The sequence below is a fragment of the Molossus molossus genome, unplaced genomic scaffold (genome assembly GCF_014108415.1).
Source record: "Molossus molossus isolate mMolMol1 unplaced genomic scaffold, mMolMol1.p scaffold_m16_p_4, whole genome shotgun sequence".
Lineage (NCBI taxonomy): Eukaryota > Metazoa > Chordata > Mammalia > Chiroptera > Molossidae > Molossus > Molossus molossus.
Window position 1 is genome coordinate 61,436,117 of NW_023425377.1, and position 22,241 is coordinate 61,458,357.

The following is a 22,241-nucleotide window of genomic DNA, read 5'->3' on the forward strand; positions in this document are numbered from 1 at the left end:
TGAAGCTGATACTTTCGAAGCTCTAATAGCTAACTAGAAATCTTCAGTCATTTTCAAAGTTCATTTAAAGCCTCACCCTTCCTGGCCTGCACAATAAATAATGTGTATTAATTCAGTGATTGAGAAGCCAAGAAACAAGGGGAAATTTTTTTTTAAACCATTTACACTCTAAGACAGCCCTCTAGTCTCACACACACTCTTCAGGTTTTTAACCCTTTCACTGACAACCCCTCTCCCCTGCCTAGGCATTTTCTGTGGCGCAACTTAAACCAGATCAAATTTTTGTTTCTATTCTATTTTGACAGCTCAGCACTGTCTACCAACACTGAAGAAGGCCCACATATGTCTTCCTTAAAACACCCAGCAAACAGACTTAGTAACAAAGACCTCCTGTGCCAAGGGAATCCACCCACGCAGAAACAGAGGGCTGGCCTTGGGTCAGCCGGTTCTTCCCAGGTCACCACACTAGACTTTTGGAGAAACAGGACTCAGTTTCCAGAAGCTGCAGGATCCAGGGTCATCTGTCTAAACTCTGGACTGATACAGGCGCCAGGAGAAAAATCTGCAAGGGACCAGTTTTAGGCCCTTTATCAGAATCAGTGAAGACTGACAGACAAGCCCAAGTTAAAGCCTATGCATTTCTTTCTTTCTTTTTATTTTTCTTCATTGATTTAGAGAGAGGAAGGGAGAAGGAGAAGGAGATAGAACATCGACTGGGAGATCGAACACTGGACAGAGAACATTGATTGGCTACCTCCTGCATGCCCCACAATGGGGATTGGGCCCACAACCTGGGCACATGCCCTGACTGGGAATTGAACTGGTGACCTCTTGGTGCATGGGTCGATGTTCAACCACTGAGCCACACCAGCCAGGCAGAAGCCTATGCATTTCATAGGAGGCCCCACCAGAGAAAAGGAAAGAGAGGGCAGGAAAAATGGTCAGCTAACTTTTAAAAGTGACAAAGAGCCTTGGCCAGTTTGACTCAGCTGTTAGAATGTTGGCCCTCGGACTGAAGGGTCTGGGATTCGATTCCCAGTCAAGGGCACATACCTGGGATGCAGGTTCGATCCTCAGCCCTGGTCTGGGTAGTGCGGGAAGCAACCAATCGATGTGTCTCTCTCACATTGATGTTTCTCTTTCTTTGTTTCTCCCTCCCTCCCTCCCTCCCTTCCTCCCTCCCTTCTACTCTATCTATAAAAATCAATGGAAAAATACCCTCCGGTGTGGATTACAAAAAGTGACAAGGAATGACACACCAATCTGCATGTCCAGAACCGTGCTGTGGGCTCCAGATCCAGCTCTGTTCTTCGCAAAGCTGAGGTCACCTGTACTGTCTGTCAAGGCTCTCTCGTCACCCTGTAAACTGTGACATGGGCTGGCAAAGGCCACTAGGCAAATACCTAAACCTCCATGATCACTTGGCTGCATTTAATATTTTAGCCATTTATCTCGTAGCTGCTCCGGCTGGCATGTGCCACTAATGTCACCAATTAATTAAGAACAAATTATGAGCAGAAAGACCTTTGACATAAGTAACAGCTTTCCTCCCTTCCTCTTCCTTTCCACCCTCCTCTGGTCTTCAGCTCAGCAGTGAAAGCTTCACCCAGGGAGGGCTGGGCTTTCCTGAAGGCCACCAGATAGTTGTTTGGTGGCCAAACAGGGAATAAAACTCTCAGAACAAGGGGAAGAAGACATTTCAGAAAAGGAGAGAAGTCCCACCGGGAGGCCCTGGGATGGTAACCCCAAACCACAAAAACTTGCTCAGCGGATTCTGCAGTCAGAAAGCTCAGAGCAGAACCCCAAAAATCAGACTGTCAGGGGTGTGCAGGTATCCTGATAATGGACAGGGACCTTGGGGACAGGCCGTGACATTCCAGGGGACAGAGAGAATTATATGGCTTTGTATGAACATCTATATCTCCTTCATTCTACATATGAACAGTGAGATGTTATTTCCTCTAGGGACCCTTTCCGGACCTCTTCCTAGGAGGTTCGGGTTCTGAGGACAGGATCGTCACACTCTACAGGAACATCCCATCCACAGATCTGTCCTCCCTGCCAGATGGGGACCTCTGTGAAGAGAGACCCTGGCTCCCTGGTGCCCTGCCCATGTGGTCACATCCCCACTTAACCCCACTCCTTGATTAACTGAGTCATTCAATGAAGACCAGGGATGAAGTTACACATTTGCAAATACCTTTCATCTCTGTCTCAGGAGAGATATTTCTCTTGTTGTTGTTAATCCTCACCTGAGGATATTTTTCCATTGATTTTTAGATGGGGGGAACATCGATGTGAGAGACACACACCAATTGGTTGCCTCCTGAATGAGCCCAGGCCGAGGATCAAACCTGCAACCCAGGTATGTGCCCTTGACTGGAAATCAAACCCAAGACCCCTTCGTCCACAGCCGATGCTCCAACCGCTAAGCTAACCTGGCCAGAGCTCAGTAGAAACTTTTCTATGAATCAGGCTCGAACAAGCCAACGTCTAGCAAACAAGTTGTGGAGACAGTGACTAAGGAAAAACTATCTTGGTTCTTCAGTTAAAACACATCCTGGGCTCGCCCTCCACCCTCATACAGTTGCACAAACATGGGCATCTTTTGTCCTTTGGAAAGGCTTCCCCTCCTCTCCAGTCTGACTTCTTGGATCTGATCATCAGCCAGCCACTGGCTCCTTCAGTCCAGGCTCTCGCCAGCCCCGGTTACCGGTGGGACATTGCTCTATTCCAAGGGAGTGGAGCACCAGGAGTCACAGACAGTGCCAGCATGTGCCTGGCCCCAGAGAGCATGGCTGGCCACGCAGGCTGCCACACCCATCCTGCACCTTCCTTGCCCACTGCCAGGCCTGGGCCAAGGCCAGGTGCCAGAAAAAAACCCTCAATGTGGGTGGCATGAGGAAAGAAGGACCAGGGGACCCAAGACAAAGGCGTCTGTGTCCTACCTCCCTCCCCTCGTACTTTACTATGTCAGCAACGAGAACCAACAAGGAAAACAGAAACAGGAGGGACCAAGGTGGGAATGTCCCAGCCTCATTTGCCTAGCACTCAAAAGGGCAGATTCATTTAAAAAGTAAAAGTGAGCATATAAAATAATAACCCTACAGAGATGACTGGGCCCTAAGTGCCCTGGGCACACTGCTGTCCTCTCTGAGAGGGGCCTGGTCTGTCACTGGTCTTCAGCACAGTGGCTGTACGTAGCTCCTCCCTTCACCTACATTATCAATATTAAATGTATTTCTGAGCACGCTCACAGTATAATTGGCTCTTGCTCATTACCCGGCTAAAGAGGCAGCAGTAGACGGCACCCTGGTCTTTACCCAACAGATGGGAGACGCCTGTAAGGAGAGAGGTTAAGTGCCCAAGGCCACGCAGCTGCAGTGAATCCCTGGGACAGGAGTTTGTACTTTTCATTCCAATGAGCTAACCTCACCCCTTTAACAGGATCCAGTTTGAAAAAAAATACCGTGACCTGGCACCTACAGAACTTTGTAATTTTTAAACTATGTTCACTGCAAACCTGGCTGCATTTTCTTTCTAAATGCAGTAAGTGGCCTGAAAGATGGGCAAGACAGGCATTGTTACTCTTCCCTACTTAGGAAGAGAAAACTGCAGCCCTAGCAGACCAAGGAAGTCTGACTTAGTGCTCTTTCCAATGGGTCATTTCTTATGCTATGATCTGGAAAGGAATCCTCAGGCATGTCCAAACTCAAATCATTATACTGAGTCCAATTTTGACCACTGATAAAATGAGAAGGAACAATAGCAGAGAAGCCAGACAGTGCCAAAAATACCCTATGGCAACAACCATTTGTTATCATCCCCTTGTTCTCTCTACTGAAGTAGTTGACCAAGAAACTCCTACCTGTATGTTAGAGCCCTAAGTTCCATGCCCTACTCTGATTTCCTGCTGGCACTCCCTCCACTCCAGAGCCTCCCTCCCAAGAATGCCTGGGGCCCCATTACCTCCTCTCTCAGAACCCAGCTCAAGGGCTCTGCAGTCATAAACATATGAGCTCACATTCCGGCACCTCACTTACTTGTTCCCACCTGATTCCATTCCTCCATTCTCCCCCTTCAGTACTGGTGTAGCAAAAAGAGGCTGAGTTCCAGCTCATGTCATTTTGCTGTAGCTGTTTTCTCACCTATGAAATGAGACACAGTACGTGCCTTTTCCCACCTTCAAAGGAGAACTAAAAGGATTGAATGACAGAATATAGGTTGAAACAATACAAAAATATTGCAATATACAACTGCAACAGCAACACACAAGCATAACCAGGCATTCAAGTAGTAAGACTTTTAGAAATGATGACAGGAGCTAAAATCATTTGGGTGCTTGCCATGTACCTGACACTATTCTTAACACCCTAAGTGTGTCATAATTAATTCCATAGCAACAGATGGGTACTATTATTAACCCCATTTCACAGATGAGAAAAATAAGGCACACAGAGGTTTCGGTAACTTGACTAGGTGCCACCCAGGCAGTCTGGCCCCAGCACCTGTGCTGCTAACCTGACCCATTCTATTCTTAATTGATATGCATAATGCCTCTGAAATCATCTGTCATTAGCTGGGCATGTTAAGGGTTAACCCACAAATGTGATCCCACCTGAGCTCAACAGCCTTATCAAGTAGGTAAATAAAGGATACTATTCTAGGAGACACCATACCAGAGAAACAACTCACCCAAGGTTTCAAAGCTGGTTAATGGTAGAACTCGGACTTAAATTCATGGGCCTTCCCCTCCCCCCTCCCACTTTGGAGCCCTTTCCAGAGGCCTCCACACCAGCATCAGCCTGATACTCACATACCCTTCCCCAGCCCCCACCCACAGGTGCATCTCCAATGTAGCCTTTATGGCCACGCCAGGGAACAAAAGCTGGGCCTACCATGACAGATCAGGGTCAGGGGCTTTGCCAGCCAGACCTCAGGGTACCACAGCTCTCTGAGTCTCCCACTGGATGTGTCCAATGTTTCCAAAGGCTGGTGGTCTCAGAGGAAGTCCTCTCAGTGACACGAAGCTGCAGCCCCCAACTTGACCACAATGGTCAAGTTTCCTAAACCTGTTGTGTAACAATTGCTTCAACCAAGCTGCTGCTGGGATTTCTCTCTATTTCAATATGTTTTGTCTTCTCTTCAGAAAGAAAGCATGAATATGAAACCATAACACCTTACAGTAACCAGACAACGGCCCTTCCCACCTGTCTGGAATTACTAGTAGGGTGGGGGATGTTTTCCAAGTCCTCTACTTTTGGCTTCCAGAATGACTCACAACCTCGGGGGGTGGGGGGGACGACAACTGAGGGCCACTGTGTGTTACAGGGGAAGGAGCCAATGCGAGAGTGCCCACAGAGAAGCCAGAGTGATGCTCCTAGCAAGCTCCAGACTCTCCAGACAGCAGTCTGAGGCCCCCGAGTCCAGACACCCCAGACCTTATGCCCATTTGAAAGTAAAGATCAAGTTGGGCCATTCTTCTCTTTAAAGGGACTAGTCCTATCACCTAAGCTCAGGGTCTACTTACAGGGAGCACATCTGGGAACAGGGACTTATTTCTGTTGCCTGGTGTCTCGCACAGAGCCCAGCAGGGAGGGGACTCAGCACGTGTGGAATGAAGTGGGCAGCCAGGTGAATTCAGTCTCACTGGGATATAACTGTGGTTTGCAGGACAAACAAAAGAACAGAGAAAGTATTTTTGTGGCCAAGACATATTATGGAATCAATAAAAACAACACAAACAAAATAAAAGCAAGCATTTGTTTAACAGCAGTTTTAAAAGCATTCTTCTTTGCATCCCTTGAAAATTACAAGGCCTTCACTCATTCAGCCACCACTCACAGAACACCTGTGTGCGCCTGGCGTGCCTGGGCGGGGGGTGCTCTGGCTCTCTGTGCATGAGGTAGTTCAGGATTTATTCTGAAGGCAACAGGGACAGCTAGGGGAATATTAGGTGGGGAGAACCCACCCGTGGTGAACTGCAGGCTGCTCCTTGGCCTCCCTCCCAGGCCCTGCTACTCCCTAAAGGAGGGGTTGGATTTTCCTTGAGCAGGATCCCAGTTTGGTAATAAACACCATGACCTGGTACCTACATAGAGCCTTATACTTTTTAAATGGTAGAAGGTTTATTCACTGCATTTTCTTTCCAGATGCAGTAAGTGGGCAGGACGGCATTGTTACTCTACCCCAGTGACTTACAACCTTTTTCATCTCATGGCACACATAAACCAATTACTAGAATTGTGCAGCAAACCAAAAAATATATATTTTGCCAATCTGACAGAAAAAAAAACAGGTATAGTTTTGATTCATTCATACCGGATGGCTATTGTTGTACTGGCTGCTGTCATTTTTTAAATTTGACAATCTTAAGGAAAAAGAGGTCGGGGCCCCTGACTATACAGTCAGGTATTGCATGTTTTAAAAATTCCTGTGGCAGGAGTGGGAGTGGGGAGGAGGGGGTCAATGGAGGGAAAAATGGGGAACATTTATAATACTTTCAACAATAAAGATTTAAAAAGTTAACATAATAAACGTATCAATGTATGAAACTCTCCAATTAAAGGCGAAAAGTTTATCAGAATGAATAAAAAAGGGAAACCAAACTACATGCCTTCAACAAAGTTTGACCTTTAAATATAAAGACACAGGCTGAAAGTAAATAGATGAAAAAATATTTTTAAAAATAAAATAAAAATTCCTGTGGCAAAGCAGCTGATAATCGCTGCTCTGCCTGTTGAAGAAGAGAACAGTGCAGCCTGCCAGGAAGCTGGAGGGGCCGAGGCAGGAGCAGCAGCACCCGCTGTGTTCAATTTGTGGTAACTCAGTAAACAAACACTACACTCAGCAACTTACTCTGCACTGCTCCGACTCTGGCAATGGGAACACACGAGAGAGAACAAGAAAGCAAAAACTTCCTGCTCATTGAGCGCTTACCTGTGATGAGCGGAGACAGAGCATAAACAATATAAATAATATTACAGTTATACATAAAATATTCAAACAATATGAATAACATAAATACATGTAAACAATATAAATAATGAATATAAGTAAATGGGACCTTATTTAGAAGGTAATAAATGCTGTAGAGAAAAACAAAGCAGGGCCAGGCCATAGGGAAGTGTGGGTGAGGGGCAGGTGGACTCTGTTGTGACTTGGGTTGTCGGGGAAGTTGTCAATGAAGAGGACAGTGTCCCCTAAACCAAGGTCATAGCAGTGGGGACAGAGAGAAGGCAACTGAAGAGGTGTTACAGATGCAGGAATGTCTGGGAAGCATGTGGTGGGGAGGGGAGAGGGGACAGAGGCCGAGGGAAAATGAAAAAGACCACCAAGTCTCTGAGACAGGGGCCCATGCTGAAGGCAGGCTGACAGGTCAGGGTGTCCACACTGGACACACTGAGGCTGAGGACCCGTGAGGCAGCCAAGTGGACACGTCTGAGAGGCAACTGGATACCCAGCACCCGGAGAGACACCGATCTGTAGGTTATCAGGACCCAGGAGAAAACTGAGACGTGTCCTGGGGGAAGAAAAGGGAGTGGAGGGCAGCATTCTGAGGAAGACCAGATGCTGCAAAGGGACTGGCAGTAGCCAGACCCAAAGGGAAAACAGAGAGCTAGAGGGTCACGAGACACCCCTCAGGGAGAGAGGTGTCATCAGCAGGGGCTGGGTCAACAGCAGCAGAACGATGACTAAGTTCATCCTGGAGACCACTAGCAGCCTCCCTGAGGGTTCAGAGGAGTGGTGGGCACAAAAGCCAGAGGCCTGGGGTGGGGGGAGGCATCCGGGTAAGGGAGCAGAGACCAAGTGTCAATGATCCTTTTAAAATATCTATTACTTTAAAGAAAGAAAAGAAACAAAAGGCAACAAGATTTTGTCTGTTTCCAGGAAGAGGGTGGTACTTGGGGCACCTGGGGTCACAGTAAGATGTCTGTGGTTTGTTTGTTCATTTTAAAGGGGATAGGCTTGGACCTGGATAAATGATTTTAAGAAGGAACCATGGGGGAAGCTGAAGATACTGGAACTGGGTTACTCAAGAGAGAGAGAACCAAAGTAACTGCCACTGTGGCCCTCTGTCGAGAATGTATGCACCAGACACTGCAGCGGGAGCTCTGCACATGTGGCCTATTTAACTCTTCCAACAACCCCGTAAGGCAGGTGTCGGTATTAAGGTGCCTGCTTTGCACACAAGAAAACTGAGCTTAGAGAGGTCAAGTAGTGTGCCCTAGGGTGCTGCCAGGATTCAATTCCAGGTGTGAGGGTGGGTCCACACAACGCCCTTCCCTGCCCCCGATGAGTCACCCAAGAGGAAAAAAGGACCCTCCTACCTAATGTAGGAGGGGTGGGGGACAGAGGGCGAGTTGGAAGAGACAGGAAGGGGACTTTGATTGGGGTCCGGGTTACTAATGAACCAGGAAGCAAGATGCCGTGCAGATGCTGGAGAGAGCGAGGAGTGGAGGCTGCTTATGGAGAAGAGCGCGGTCTGAGCAGCTGAGGGGGAGGCTGGAGGCAGCCTGACCACACCCCTGGAAGCACAGGCTGAGGACCCGAGAGGCACGGGCACACAGAGTGGCTATGGCTTTCTCCTGAAGGACTCACAGCCCCGGAGCTGGAGACTATGTCCAGGACTTGGGTGTGGGCAGGCCAGTCTTAGAAGAACCAAAGACAGAGAAGCTGAGGGCCTGGTGGCAGGAGGGATGGGCCAGGGTCCAGGCTAGATGAGGAAGTCAGGACAGGACGAGATGGGGAAGACCCAGTGTGACCATGAGACAGTTGTGGCCAGGCTAGAAGATGTCCGAATTTGGTGTTTCAGAGGCGGGAAGGTTCTGAATTAGGACCAGGCCCCAGGAGGTGAGGTAAAGGCCATCAACCTAAGGGGTGTAAAAACAGAGGGATTTGGATGTTAGTCGGGTGGTGAACCAGAGGGCACGTTCTCAGGTGATGATGGGATTTGTGGAGAAGCAGTCCGTGAGCCAGCACCAAAGTCTGCAGAGAATGAGGGAAAGTGACTGCACTCACGCTGAAGAGGACAAGGACGATCATGACGAAGACACCAAGAGAACATTCACTACTCAGCAGGCACTAAGTGCTTTGAGAACTTAACCCTCACAGCCACTCTGGGACATCAGCACCATCTTCTCCCCTTTCTACAGATGGGAAACTGGGCACAGAGAGGTGAAGAAACTAAGTGGGACCTGGGACCCGGTCCAAGCAGTCTGGCTCAGGGTTCATGCTCTAACCATTCTACACCCTTCCTCTCAGCATGGGAACTCAGGCTGGTGTCCCAAGTGAGTGGATGACAAGAAAGGGAAGAGGGACTGATGCTGGTGAAGGTGGATGGCAGGAGCCTCAAAGGGAAAGCGGAGGTCTGTACGAGGGCGACTGAGTAACGGAGAGAAGGAAGCGGCCCCACCCCCACCCCTGTCCCTGACCCAAAGGTATCTGGGTTTGCCCTGACAGGAACCACCTTTCTTGGATTTCTATCAGGACAAGGAAACGGAAGGACCACTGGGCACAGAAGTAAGGGAGCTTGTTACAGAGAACCTCCACAGGTTGGTGGAAGACGAGGGAAGAAGGGAGCAATGGAAAGCTGGGTCAGGAGAGGGAAAGCAGGAAGAAAATCAGATTAGGGAATTAAAACTCAGGAAAGCTAAATGTCCTGCCCGACCAGGAAGTCAAAGACTGGGTTCTGAAGGTCTCCAAGATAGTTCTCTGAGGGTGAGAAATGCCAGCTCAGAAGGCGCCAGAGGGAAGCATTAGGGTTAAAGAGACAGTGGTCAGACACACCCCTCCTGTGAAAAGCCCACTGTGGACATTCGAGGTGGAGGTGGGGCGGGCAGGGCAGGCTTTGGGAGAAGCAGGGCTCCCGTGCCGCCTGGAGTGCTCCAGCAAATGTCTGTGGCCAGCACCCAGGGGACCAGACAACTCGTGGAAGATAAAAAACAAACACCAAGAAAATTCCTTGTGAGGGAAAGGTTGGGTACTAGGGGAGATAGGAAAAGACCCAGAAAGTTCTAGAGTTCAAAAGAGACTTTCAAGGGCTTCATTCAACACAAGCCAGTTCATCCAGTGGGTCATGGGAAGGCAGCCCTCCTGAAGCAGGGAGGGGTCAAGAACCCAACCCTGTCATAAAGGGGAAGTGGGACTGAAGTACTGAGATCAGTCACTGCTCCAAGGAGCAAAGGGACAAAGCCCTCGTGAATGAGACAACCATAGGTAGCTAAAACGTGCCCAAATGGAAACCAGGAAAGGGATGGAAGTGTCCTGCACAGAGCACCACCCTCCCTTCCGTGTGACACCCCCAACGTCCATGTGTACACTCCTGCCTGGTCACAGGCACTTAAATCCCCCCATTAAGCCCCAAGTGCCTCTCCCTAAGGATGAGCTAAAGTCACCTGAGACCACCTCCACTGCCCATTGTAATGCTAGGGTCTTGGCTCCAAGCCCTCTGCCCCAGCCTACCCCTCCCCCATTTCCAGGCAGAGGGAGCCAGCGGCCAAGTACAGAGGCTGGGACTGGATAAGATCCCCACCCCCACTACTTCAGCGGAAGGCCTGTAGGGAGGGCATAGATGCTACACTGGGTACCAGACCAGCATGCAGCCTGCAGTTCAGGACTCAAAGACTAAGACAAAAGTTCAAGAACGCTCCTTTTCTGACTCCATGTCCGCCCTAAATTCACCTTTTAGAAAAGCACTTCCCATTGAAGGACTGAACAGGAGAGGAGGAATCTGAAGGAGACAGGACAGGGGAAGAGGAACAGGAAAAAAATCACAATTTTATTGCAAGAACTAGAGCAATTTGGGATCTCACACCCTTCTGAAGTTCAGTGGCATCCACCACACTGTACTTTGCTTCTAAAGCAATGAAATGGGTGGGAGGGACTCTCAGCTGCCTTCACCACCCTGAGCACCCTTCCTACCAGTCAACCTGCACCGCTCCAACAGGAGGAGCAGACTCAGAAGCTGAGAAATGCTGGGCCATCCTGGCACCTGCCTGGCTCAGTGCTGCTCAGAGCTGAGCAGGGCCAGCTACAAACCCCGAGGCCAACCCAAGGCTTCCGAATGGCTCAGCACCCACCAACTCCTGGAGAGAACGCTGTCAGCCACTCATATGCACCCTGGCTGGGAAGGAGGGCTCTTCCTAGCAGTGTTCAGGGCAGCAGTTTCCCTGACAAGCACAGCAAGAAGAGGGCTGTAAGGGGTCAGCGGAAGTTCCCTCACTTCAAATCTTTCCTGCTTCCTTTCACCTCCGCTTTCACCACCACGGGACCCAGCATGGTCTGCAAGTGGGGCCTAATCTGGCTGGAATTTCCTCCTCCACCCGCCTGGCTTTCTCCTCACAGTCTTGAGCACTCCTGACCAGGGGCTCTCACATCCACTCCAAGTGCTGGTCTGGGCAACCAGGCCACGTGCCACTCTGGAGCACCAGGGAGAAGGCTGTGGAAAACCTGCTGCAAGCCCCAGAGGGAAAGGAACAAGTACTTGTTAACCATTTGTCGAAGCCCGAGAGTCCCCACGCGCTCTTCCTCATGCCTCTTCGGGCCTCAGAACTGACAGGAGAAAACAAGCAGCTCAGGGTCCCAGGAGCCTGGCCTTTCTGAGATGAATGCACACTCACATCCCACCACCGCGCAAGTAGATGAGAGAGGAGGGCACAGAAAGGGGCAGAAGAGTTGCCGAAAGTCTTCCAATGCCCATTTAGTAATCACAGGCTGATGTCAGCAGGAGCTTGAGAGGTATTAGTGATCATCAGGTTCAGTGTTTTTCATACTTTTTTGGCCATAACCCTCAGCCAGAAAAGTACTTTACACAGCTACTCAAAAACACACACATACACACAAAACCCAAACAGAATTTCATGGAGCAACACTTCCTTTACTGTACGCCATGCATGCTTGTATCCTGTACTCTCACCCATCTGTCATTTTTTAAATGTTGATCCTGCTAATGGGTCACGACCCAATGTTTGAAAAGCATAGGTTCTTTAAGAGGCACTGGGGGTGGGATGGGCTTTATGGGAAATAGTGTTGAATATTATCATTTTAAGCATCAGCAAGGCTAGCTTTCTGCGCCACACTATCTAGGATAGAAAATTTGGAAAAGCAGACCCACCCAACACTCATTTAACTCCACATCAAAGTGAAAAATAAGTGCCTTAGAAAAATCAAAAACTTTTCTTCCAATATACAATGTACATTGATGTGGCTTCAGTTGAGATAATTATCTGAAATTTCAATTAACATAAAAGAGGACAATGGGTGTTCTGTGTTCATAGAAAGGGGGGCAGTTTAAAAATGGGGAGAAATACCGAACTGGTCCACAGCCCCCACTTTATTTACGAGTGACAAAACTATGGGACAGGACAGTGTCTAAGGCATGAAGCAAGTTAGGGTCAGGGCTTGAAACCCAACCCAGGGATCCTGACTCAATTACTAGTCTCCATCATCCAAAATATTTAAAAACATAGTCAAGGTCTCTCCAAGTGAAGATATGCTGTGACTGAAGCATGGATGAGTCCCTGGTATCTCACGCTGGGCACAGACAACTGTGCTGATCTTGGCAGACCTTGGCACTCTGCTGCAGCTGCACTGGGGTCCTGCAAAGGGGCTCACACACTTAACTCTATCTGTGCCTTTTATCTCAGCTGAAAAAAATATAAAAGAATAAGCCTTACTACCTCTTCCAAAAATGTAGCAAAAAATGAGAGATGCTTTAAAACTAAACCTGCATGCTTAAAAACAGGAGAACCCCTATGGGTAATTTATTCAGGGTCAGAGTTAGAATCCCAGAATACAGAAGACCTTACTCACTAGCTGACCCAAGCCTTCATTTTTTTTTTTTTTTTGGTACATGCCCCTGGCAGGAACCGAACCTGGGACTCTCTGGTCTGCAGGCCGACGCTCCAACCGCTGAGCCAAACTGGCCAGGGCCCCAAGCCTTCATTTTACAGTCAAGCCCCATATGGTGACCAAACCAGCACCTTCTACCACACGCCCTATATGAACCCATCCACTGGTGAAAACTGCCACAGAAAGTACTACTAAGTACACAATGACACCTGGATCAAAATATACCAGCATCTAAGGGGCAAGAGGAGGAGCAGGGAGGAAACCAAACACAGATCACACAATTTTAATTCGTGAGTTGAATGCCTCTTTACAGGGTCCAAGGGAGCTCCAAAGGCATCCTAAAGATAAGCTAAAATGATGCTCTGAATCAAACTCGTAGTAGAGGCCAAGGGCCTCAGAAGTGGTATAGTCCCTTGATGGAACATTCATTTCCCCCACCAGTGGGTCTGCTGCCTGCTCAAATATCATCTCCCTGTTCCTAATTTTCCCTACACTCTGTCCAAGGCACTTGAGACAACAGCTTCAAATATGGGTAATTTTATTACATGGGAGGGATTCTTTCCTATACAAATGCCACCTGTTATCTGTCCAGGGTGTTTCCTGGAGAAGCTCTGAAAACCTAAGAGACAAGATCTCCCCCATCCCCTCCATAACCCTGGCAGGCAAGGACCGTTCCTCTAATTCCCCAGGGGACAGACAGTGAAGGGACAGAAAGGATGATGGCTCAGACCCAACAGCACAGACCCTGGGCCTCACCTTACCCTGAATGCCTATGCCTTCTCTCATTGGAGGTGTGCCTCTCCAGCCACTAACTGCCAGCTCTGAGCTGCAGGGCAGGGAAACCCTCCGAGTTAGACATCCTGGCCTTCACAGGGCTCACATGGGGCCAGCATCAGCAGTAAGATACAGCTGCCCCGAGGTGGGGAGACGTGGGGGCCAGTGGAGTTGGAGGGTTGGGGGGTGCAGCACTGTGGGCCTGCCTTTCAAGATAACTGCTACCTAGAGAGGCCCCTAATTTTTCAAAGCACAGTGGGGCAGAAATCAGAGGTGGGGTATGAGCCTGGGCAAGTAAAATCAGTTCACCTCTCCGTGCGTCGGTTTCTTCAACTGTTAATCGCCAGGGTTGCTGTATGAATTAGACGAGTTATGCCCACACAAATGTAATTTGTTAATAGTAGTATTACTTCGCTGCACAAGTCTATCTCCTGGGTATTCGGTATCCTGAACAGACTGACAGAGGGCAGCTCTCTGTCAGACAGACAATATCTGCTAGGCTACAGCTGCCTCCTTGCAGAAACGCACTTAGAACTACCTGGGGAAGTGTCCGGCAAAATGAGTGCCTATTACACAATCCACAGTTAAGGGCGGTATAGCACACACTCTCCCTGCCTGCCCACCTCCCTGCTACAAAAAGTGAAGGCAACTGTCACTGCAAATCTCATTGCCTCGCTGCTGCTCCGCTGCCCAAACTCCAGAGGAAGAGGTGCAAAAAGACTATGGAATGGGGATCACACAGGGCGCCGCCGAACCAGCACCCCCAAGAGAGCTGCCAAGACCCAAGAGAATCCCTGCCATTCACACGACCCCCAAAACACCCGGGGTGCAGCAGCCACAGGCCAGGGCCGGAGGATGTCAACACGCCGGGGCGGGAAGACACGCGGCCCGCCGAGGGGCACGTTTCTAAGCACTAGCGCGGTCAGCGCTCCCCGGCGGCCAGCTCCCTCGGAGACGGCGCACGTGTGGGCAGCCCGGGCCACCCGCCCGGCCGGCAGACTCCTCTCGCTGCGCCTCGAACACCGGGCGCGACAGCGGCAGCCGCGAGGAGCCAGGACGCCAAAACCCTCGGGTCGCGTGGGCAGGCGTGGTAAGCCTGTGCAAAGCGGCCCCGATCACCTCCCTCGGGAACCCCGCACGCACGCGCGCTCCCCTCTCTGTTCGCGCCGTCCCTCAAGTCTCCTGGCGCCTCACCTTCACGGAGTCCACCGGGTACATGACCGTGTGCTCCAGGATCCCGGCCATCGCTCCGGCTGTCATGTGGGTGGATAAGGAGGCGCTGGTCGGCAGGTTCTCATAGTCCTCCGACCCGGCGTCCTTGCTGCCGCCGCCGCCATCTCGGCTGTCCCCATCCATCCTGCGCCCCACAGTCTGGCTCCCCATGCCGCCGCAGCGCAGCTCCATCCGCCAGCTCCGCGGGCCGCGGGAGGCTGCAGGAGGTGGGCAGCGAGGGGGAGGGGGGCGAAAAACTTCACTTCTTAAAGTGGGAACCAACTCCCCGGTGCTGCGGCGCCTGACGCCATGGCGGGCTGGGGTGGAGCGGAGGGGTCCGAGACACCAATCACTGGAAAAGAAGAGGCTGGCCGCGGCCGCGCCATTGGTATGCGGGCTAGTGGGGACCCGCCTCCCTGTGTGACGTCACTGTCCAGTGCAAATTTCCAAGCAACCGGATGGGGGCGAGGAGAGACGTTGGGGAGTCCCGGGAAGTTGTACCACCTCCAGGGTGGTGCTGCCTCGCTTGGGGCAGGCAGTGGGGGCGGTCCCTGGAGAGTGTCCGCGGGGCACAGGGGATATGCCTGGGGCTGGAGGGAGAGCAGGAACAGCGGCTCCAGAGAAATCGGCCCCCAGAGCCCAGGGTTTTGCAAACAGTAGTGCTCATCAAGCTTTGGCATTCCTAAGCTCTGGGGTGGGGGGAGTTACTGTAAATGTCACTTATGGAGCAGTTATGGTGGCTGGATGGAGGGGGGTGTCGCACGTGAGAGGGAAGTTCTGCATTTGAGGACACCCTGAGCCACAGCGGTAATGCACCTCTTTTTGTGCAATATGAGGGCGTATACCTACGGAGACAGTTAAAACTCAAGGTCCTGTGATAGGCTGCTTGGTAGAAGAGAATACCCATTTATTTAATTTTTTTCTCTCACTGCAAACACATAATAATAGCTAAATTTGTTCCTCCCCTTATTCTCACAAAGGGGCTAAATCCATCCTGCCCTGGACTGACCAAGACAATAAGTAGTAATCAAGATGGATCCCTTCTGAGCAGGCACCTCCAGCCCATTTTCTTGGGGTTTGGTATGCCTGGAAGGTCTTTAGAGGCTTGATTCCATGGGAGGGCCGCAAAGTGGCTGAGAGTCACATCTTGCAGCCTTGCATTTATCTGCCTGTCTTCTAAGACTTTGGTCTCCTAGCTCTTAAAGTCATCCCGAGCTAGCTTCTTTATTTTGACCTAAAGAGTGCTGTCTTGCTCCATCTGGGGGAAGGGGAGGAAATCAGAAAGTAGAGGGGAGACCTGTTTATGGAAGTCTCCAGGAAAGCATGGCATTTGCAAGTCTAATCATACCTGTTCAGGGCTGAAGATCGGGCTCTAGCTGATCAACTTCTACCACACCAGACACCTTATCCAGAGGCAGTTTCTGGTCAGGAAAGCTGGGTCCTGAGATAGGAAAGGGAGGGGACCCTGAAGATGCTGTGCCCTCACTTTGCCCTCACCCTGGTCCCAAGGTTCAAGTTACAACAACCCTGGCAGCTCACACTGATGTGGGCATTGTCAATAGAGGCTTCAAGGCCAAGGGCCCCCATTGCCCTATTTTCTGTAGGTGCCAATAGTGGCTCCCAAAATGAGTGCTAAGGATATGATAGAAACAAGCTCTGTGTTTAGTGTTTCCCTGCTTTTGCCAAAGGTGATTTTTAAGAAGAAATGTTGATCAAAAGTTGTTGATATTGTTTTAAAATGGATACCCCTTAACCAGTACATTTCAACCCATTATTCTGGAGATGACACAAAAGTCTGAAATTGCATGAAGCTCTTCTTCAAAGCATTATTTGTTGTAATAAATAATTGGAAATGACTTAAATGTTCAACTAGAGATGAATGGCTAAGTAAATTATGGTATGGTGAAATATTATGGGGCCATTAAAAATTGTAGTTACATTATGCAACATGGGAAATAATGATGATGAATGTTAGGTTAAAAAAGAACACCAAGATTTTATAAATGTTACATTTACAAAAATGTAAAAATGTATATCAACAGAGTGAAGTGGTTACACTGATAGTAATGTAGGATTACAGGTAACTATTTTTACTGTGTTTTTCATATTTAAATAATACTTGTATTATTTTCATAATTAAAAAATGAAAATGAATCATTCATTTTAGGATATAATTTCCCAATGGATGAGAAAGCCTCTGAACTTTGCTATGATGATATTAGGGGAAAGAAGTCACCTTTGGGATGGTTAAGAGGACCCTTGGCAAATATGAACATGCCCATAAACTTTAGATTCATAGATTTAAAAAAGAATTATTAAATAAATGTTAATCCAGAACCATTTCAAAAACCTTTGAAATATTTATTATAAGCAGTATTTTTTTCTCACAATATATGGTAGGTATAGTGGTCTGGCCCTCAGCATCCATTTTAAACTCCTCCTTGTACTGCAGTTGCTAGAAATTTTTAAACTACAGTTCTCTGATTCCTTTGCAGCCAAGAGTCTGGAGTGAATTATATTCTGCCAGTTAAGCGAACTAGGGTGATCTGGGAAGTGGAATGGAGATAGAGGCAACCTTCCCACTGCTTTGGTAGTCTATAGCCTAACAAGATCATAGACACTTGGATTAGGTGCAGTTGGGATGGGCTGTGGCTTCCCTATTGCAACAGCATTGCAGTGTCTAGTCACCAAGTTCATGGGTGTTGCAAGGCAATGATGTGGCAGTGGGGGTGGCAGCAGTGAAGGGAGCATCCTCCTGATCCCTGCACCATAGCTTCAATAGATGGTCTTTCTCACCTCTGCGGTGGAGGTTCCCTTGAGGGGCCAGTTTGGATCTGAGAGTTATCCCTGGAGGCCCAGCAGAGGGTCAGCTCCTCACCCATTCCAATATTGTATAGAGTAGACAAAGCCTGCTTAGAGATGGGTGACATCCCAGACACTATAACCCAATGCTTTGGCCACACTGCCAACAGGAGGGAGAAGTGTGGGGACCCAGGAACACAGGAGTGATTCTCTTCCATGGAATGGGCCAGGGGTCTCAGAATGACTTCCTGGTTCCACCAGAGTCTTATGTAAAGTTCCTGAATGTTGAAGTTCTGAAGATGTCATTATACTGCCCTAGCCCAACAGGGAACCAAGCTCCACATAGAAAGTGGAAGATACAGAGGGTGTCAGGTGGCCAGCACTTGACTTGGAGTCATGGGCCCTTCAAGCCCTGCTTCTTTCTACCATTTACTACTACCATTTACTAGCTATGTGGCTCTGGCCCATTTGGTTGGCATGCTCCCTTGTCTGTTGACCTTGGGCACTGATACTTAACACATGGTGAATGAAATATAGAAAAAATATAATAAAACCTCATGGTGAAATATATATAATTTGGGGGTATTGCGAGGAAAGAAGACAGAAAGGAGTTATGGGTGCAGAGGAAAGAGGCCCAGGCTTTCTCCAAAATCCTACTTTTTTACAGTAATTACTCTAGACCTGACATCTGCCTACACACAGAGATACCTTAGCACCCTACCCAGAATCTAGCCAATGCTGTGTTTCCCCCAGAACCCAGCATTCCTCTCCCAGAGAGCAGGCCAGTCCATGGAGCAACTGTGGCGGCTGTGATGCCTCCTGGAGCACCATGTGGTGTGGCCCAGGGCGGGGAGTGTGCTTCCGGTTTTTGTTTTTCTCAATGTCTGCCATCCACATCCCCATTAATTTTAAGTAATTTATATGTTGAGAGGGCTGCAAGGGCCTCTGGACATGTGGGTCCCTCTGTCACATACAAAACTGTCTTATAATCTCCAAATAACTTGATTTCCCAAGGACAGCACTGTGTTTCCTAAAAGCTTATCTGTGCTACTTAGGCAAGAGTCTTCCATAGAGAAAGAAGATATGGAGATGAAAAAGCTAGCCTCACCCTGGAGCCCCAGGGCAAATAAGGAAGGGGTAGGAGAGAGCCATCAGGTGCAGAGAACACAGAGCTGTCGCACTTCACCAGGTGTTCTTCACAAAGGGTGCTGGCCGGCCAGGGTCAGAGCTGGGGGCTGAGTGAAGTATTGATTGTCCCTGCCTCCAGCAGACACCATTACTGAATCCAGTTGTCCCGTGTGATGTGAATCAGGTCCCACCGCTGTGAGAAAGTCCTTTGACTCTTGTGCCATCCTCCTTGGAAGCTGCCCCTGCACTTTCACTGACAAGGCCCAATGGTTCCAGCTGCCCCTTCACGTTGAGGACTACGCTGTCTCTGCACTGCTCTCATTTCCACTGTCATTCAAGAGTCTGTCCCCTATTGGATGGCTCAAGGCCCAGAGGTGGACAGAGCGGGTGGAAGAGGAGTGCTGAGGTCCCAGTGGAGGCAAAGCATTGGCTCAATTGTGGGTAGGGTGTGACACATCTGTGTATTTACATGCATGAGCCTTGGGCCATCCTTAGCCACCCACCCCAAAAGCTTACATCTGTCATTTTCTGTTCTCCTCACCTTTTCCACAAATCTGTACTCAACTCTCTACCGCCTAATAAAATCCCTCTTCCCTGCTGCACACCTTAAGCTATGGTCCTATTTCTCTCCTGGCCCTGAAATCTCTGAAAGAATGATCTCCCCTTGCACGCTTCTCCTCACTCGATGCACTCACTCCTGAAGGCTTGCTCTGGTAGTTTCTAACCCCCGCACTTTTTTAAAGGAGCTCTTGAAAAGGTCACTCATGACATAAATGCTGAATCATCCCTCTCTCCCAATGTGGCCTCTTGACCTCAGGAATTCCTCCCTCACTTTTTTTCTCTTCCTGTCCTTCCCACAGGGCCCTCTGCCTCCTTCTCTACCTCACTTTCCTCTGCACACCCTGTCCTCAGAGCTCCTCTCTTGGCTGCTCTTCAGTTCCAGTCCCACATTCCTGTTACCAACCCTGGTTCTGTTTTAAATCCTGACCCCTCCTCTGCATCCCAGCCCCACTTTCTCACGTGCCTCCCAAACAGCTCCACCTGAACCTAAGGCTCAGAAAGTGTATCAGTATCCTAGAGTTGCCATCCAAAAGACCACAAACGGGGTGGCCTGAAACAACAGAAATACACTCTCTTGTGGTTCTTGAGGCTAGACGTCCAAGATCAAGGTGTCACAGGGCCATGCTCCCTCCAAAGGCTCTCAGGGGAAGGTCCTCCCTTGCCTCTTCCTACCTTCTGGTGGCTCCTGGCAATCCCTTGCATTCCTTAGCTTGCAGATGCACCACTCCAACCTTGACCTCTGTTGTCACATGGCCTTCCTGTGTGTCGTTGTGTCTATGTCCATATTTCCCTTTTCTTATAAGAACACTTGTCATATTAGATTAGGGCCCACACCACACCAGTATGACCTTATCTTAACTTCATTATATCTGCAAAGACCCTATTTCCAAAATCGTATTTTATATTACACAGGTTTCACGCAGACATGAATTTGGAGGGACACTCTTTTTTTAAAAAAATATGTTTTTACTGATTTTTTTAGAGAGAGACAAACACTGATATGAGAGCCAAACATCAATTAGCTGCCTCCTGCACGCTCCCTACTGGGGATCAAGCCCACAACTTGAGCATGTGCCCTGACTGGGAATCAAACACAGGACTCTCAGTCCATGGGACAATGCTCAATCCACTGGGCCACACCGGCTGGGCTAGAGGTACACTCGTAACTCAGTATAGTGAGGTAGAAAGCAAGAATTGCAAATGAGAAAATCAGGAGGCCTGAGTCCCAGTCCTGTCAAATATCTCTATTCCTATTCTCTTACCTGCAAGTGGAAGAGTTGTACCCAATGGTGTGCAGTGCCCCTTCCAGCTCTTTCTAATCTAAAACTGAATTTGTAATCTTTCCTCATAATCGGCAATTCCTTCTAATGCCATTTTTGTTCTGTATTTACTTCTGTTTTATTATGCAACCAGCTGCAAAGCTTAGAGTCATTCCTGCTTTTCAGATCCTATTAGCCATGCATAGATTTGGCCTCCAAGAGAGCATCATTTATAGCTATGATGACTATATAATTTATACAAACTGGGTTTGTTTTTTGAGAGAAAAAAGGGGTATTATTAGTAAATACACCAAGACAGAGGTATAAACTGAGACTATCTTGGGAAAACTAGGACAAATGGTCACATTACTTATAGCCAGCCCTTACTTTCCATCCCCAAACCAACTCCCTAAACCTGTACCTGTCCCCTCCTTACATCCGCTTTTAGGGGAGGGCTCTCCTTGTCTTCATTTATCTAAATGTACTAATTTCTCAGCTCAGATGGCTCCCCTTCCATGAAGCCTTCCCTAACCCACAGGAGTAAGCTGAACCCTGTCACTCTTTTGTGAGTCCTTTATGGCCCTCGCCACCTTCCCCTTCATACTACAGTTCTACTAACCATGTCTTTCCTGTCCTATTACACTCTAAGTTCCTTGAAGATTTAAACTGAGTAAAGAATAAATATTTATTAAAGGAGTAAGAGAGAGAGAGAGAGCAAGGGATTGAGAACCTATTTGAAGAAATAATGACTGAAAACTTCCTTAACTTGGCAAAGGAAAAAGACACACAAATCCAGAAAGTGCAGAGTACCAAACAAGAGGGACCCAAAGAGGCCAACACCAAGACATATCATAATTAAAATGCAAAGGAGAGAATTTTAAAAACAGCAAGAGAGAAGCAGTTAGTTACCAACAATAGAGCTCCCATAAGACTGTCAGCTAAGTTCTCTATAGAAACTTTGCAGGCCAGAAGGGAGTGGCAAGAAATATTCAAAGTGATGAAAAGCAAAGACCTACAATCAAGATTACTCTACACAGCAAAGTGATTATTTAGAATCAAAGGACAGATAAAGATCTTCCCAGACAAGAAAAAGCTAAAGGAGTTCATCACCACCAAACCAGTATTACAAGAAATGTCAAAGGGTCTTCTTTAAGAAGAAGATAAAATATGTAAAAATGTGAATAATAAAATGGCAATAAATACATATCTATCAACAATTACTTTAAATGTAATGGGCTAAATTCTCCAATCAAAAGACATAAGATGGCTGAATGGATAAGAAAATAAGACCCATATATATGCTGTCTACAAGAGACTCACTTCAGATCAAAAGACACACCCAGACTGAAAGCAAAGAGATGGAAAATGATGTATTATGAAAATGGAAACAAACAAAAAAACTGGGGTAGCAATACTTATACCAGACAAAATAGACTTTCAAACAAAGGCTATAACAAGAGACAGAAAAGGACCCAGCAATTCCACTTCTGGTTATTTATCCTAAGAAGTCCAAAACACTAAATTGAAAAGACATAAGCATCCATATGTTCATTGCAGCATTTTTTTTTTTTATCCTCACCTGAGGACATTTTTGCACTTATCTTCAGATAGAGCAGGAGGGAGAGAAGAGGAAGAGAGAAAGAGAGAAACATC

The 22,241-nt window shown here is 48.3% G+C and overlaps 1 protein-coding gene across 22 annotated transcripts in view; it reads right to left on the reverse strand.

The window, feature by feature from the left end:
• SLC25A37 (solute carrier family 25 member 37) overlaps positions 1 to 15,098 on the reverse strand; it is a 37,311-nt gene extending 22,213 nt beyond the window's left edge. For 3 of the 22 annotated variants that reach the window (XM_036240920.1, XM_036240917.1, XM_036240919.1), the window contains exons 1-3: positions 6,859 to 6,976; positions 5,531 to 5,660; positions 4,149 to 4,196 (exon numbers count right to left, since the gene is read on the reverse strand). Coding sequence is in view for 6 of the 22 variants with exons in the window: in XM_036240910.1 (XP_036096803.1) it covers positions 14,821 to 15,030 (210 nt within the window). In the remaining 16 variants the exon portion in view is untranslated. Of the gene's footprint in view, positions 1 to 4,043; positions 4,197 to 4,898; positions 5,073 to 5,530; positions 5,661 to 6,858; positions 6,977 to 14,820 lie in introns of those variants that run through there. The other 19 variants (XM_036240921.1, XM_036240918.1, XM_036240922.1 and 16 more) reach the window with 14 other exon arrangements.
• Positions 15,099 to 22,241: the final 7,143 nt, after the last annotated feature.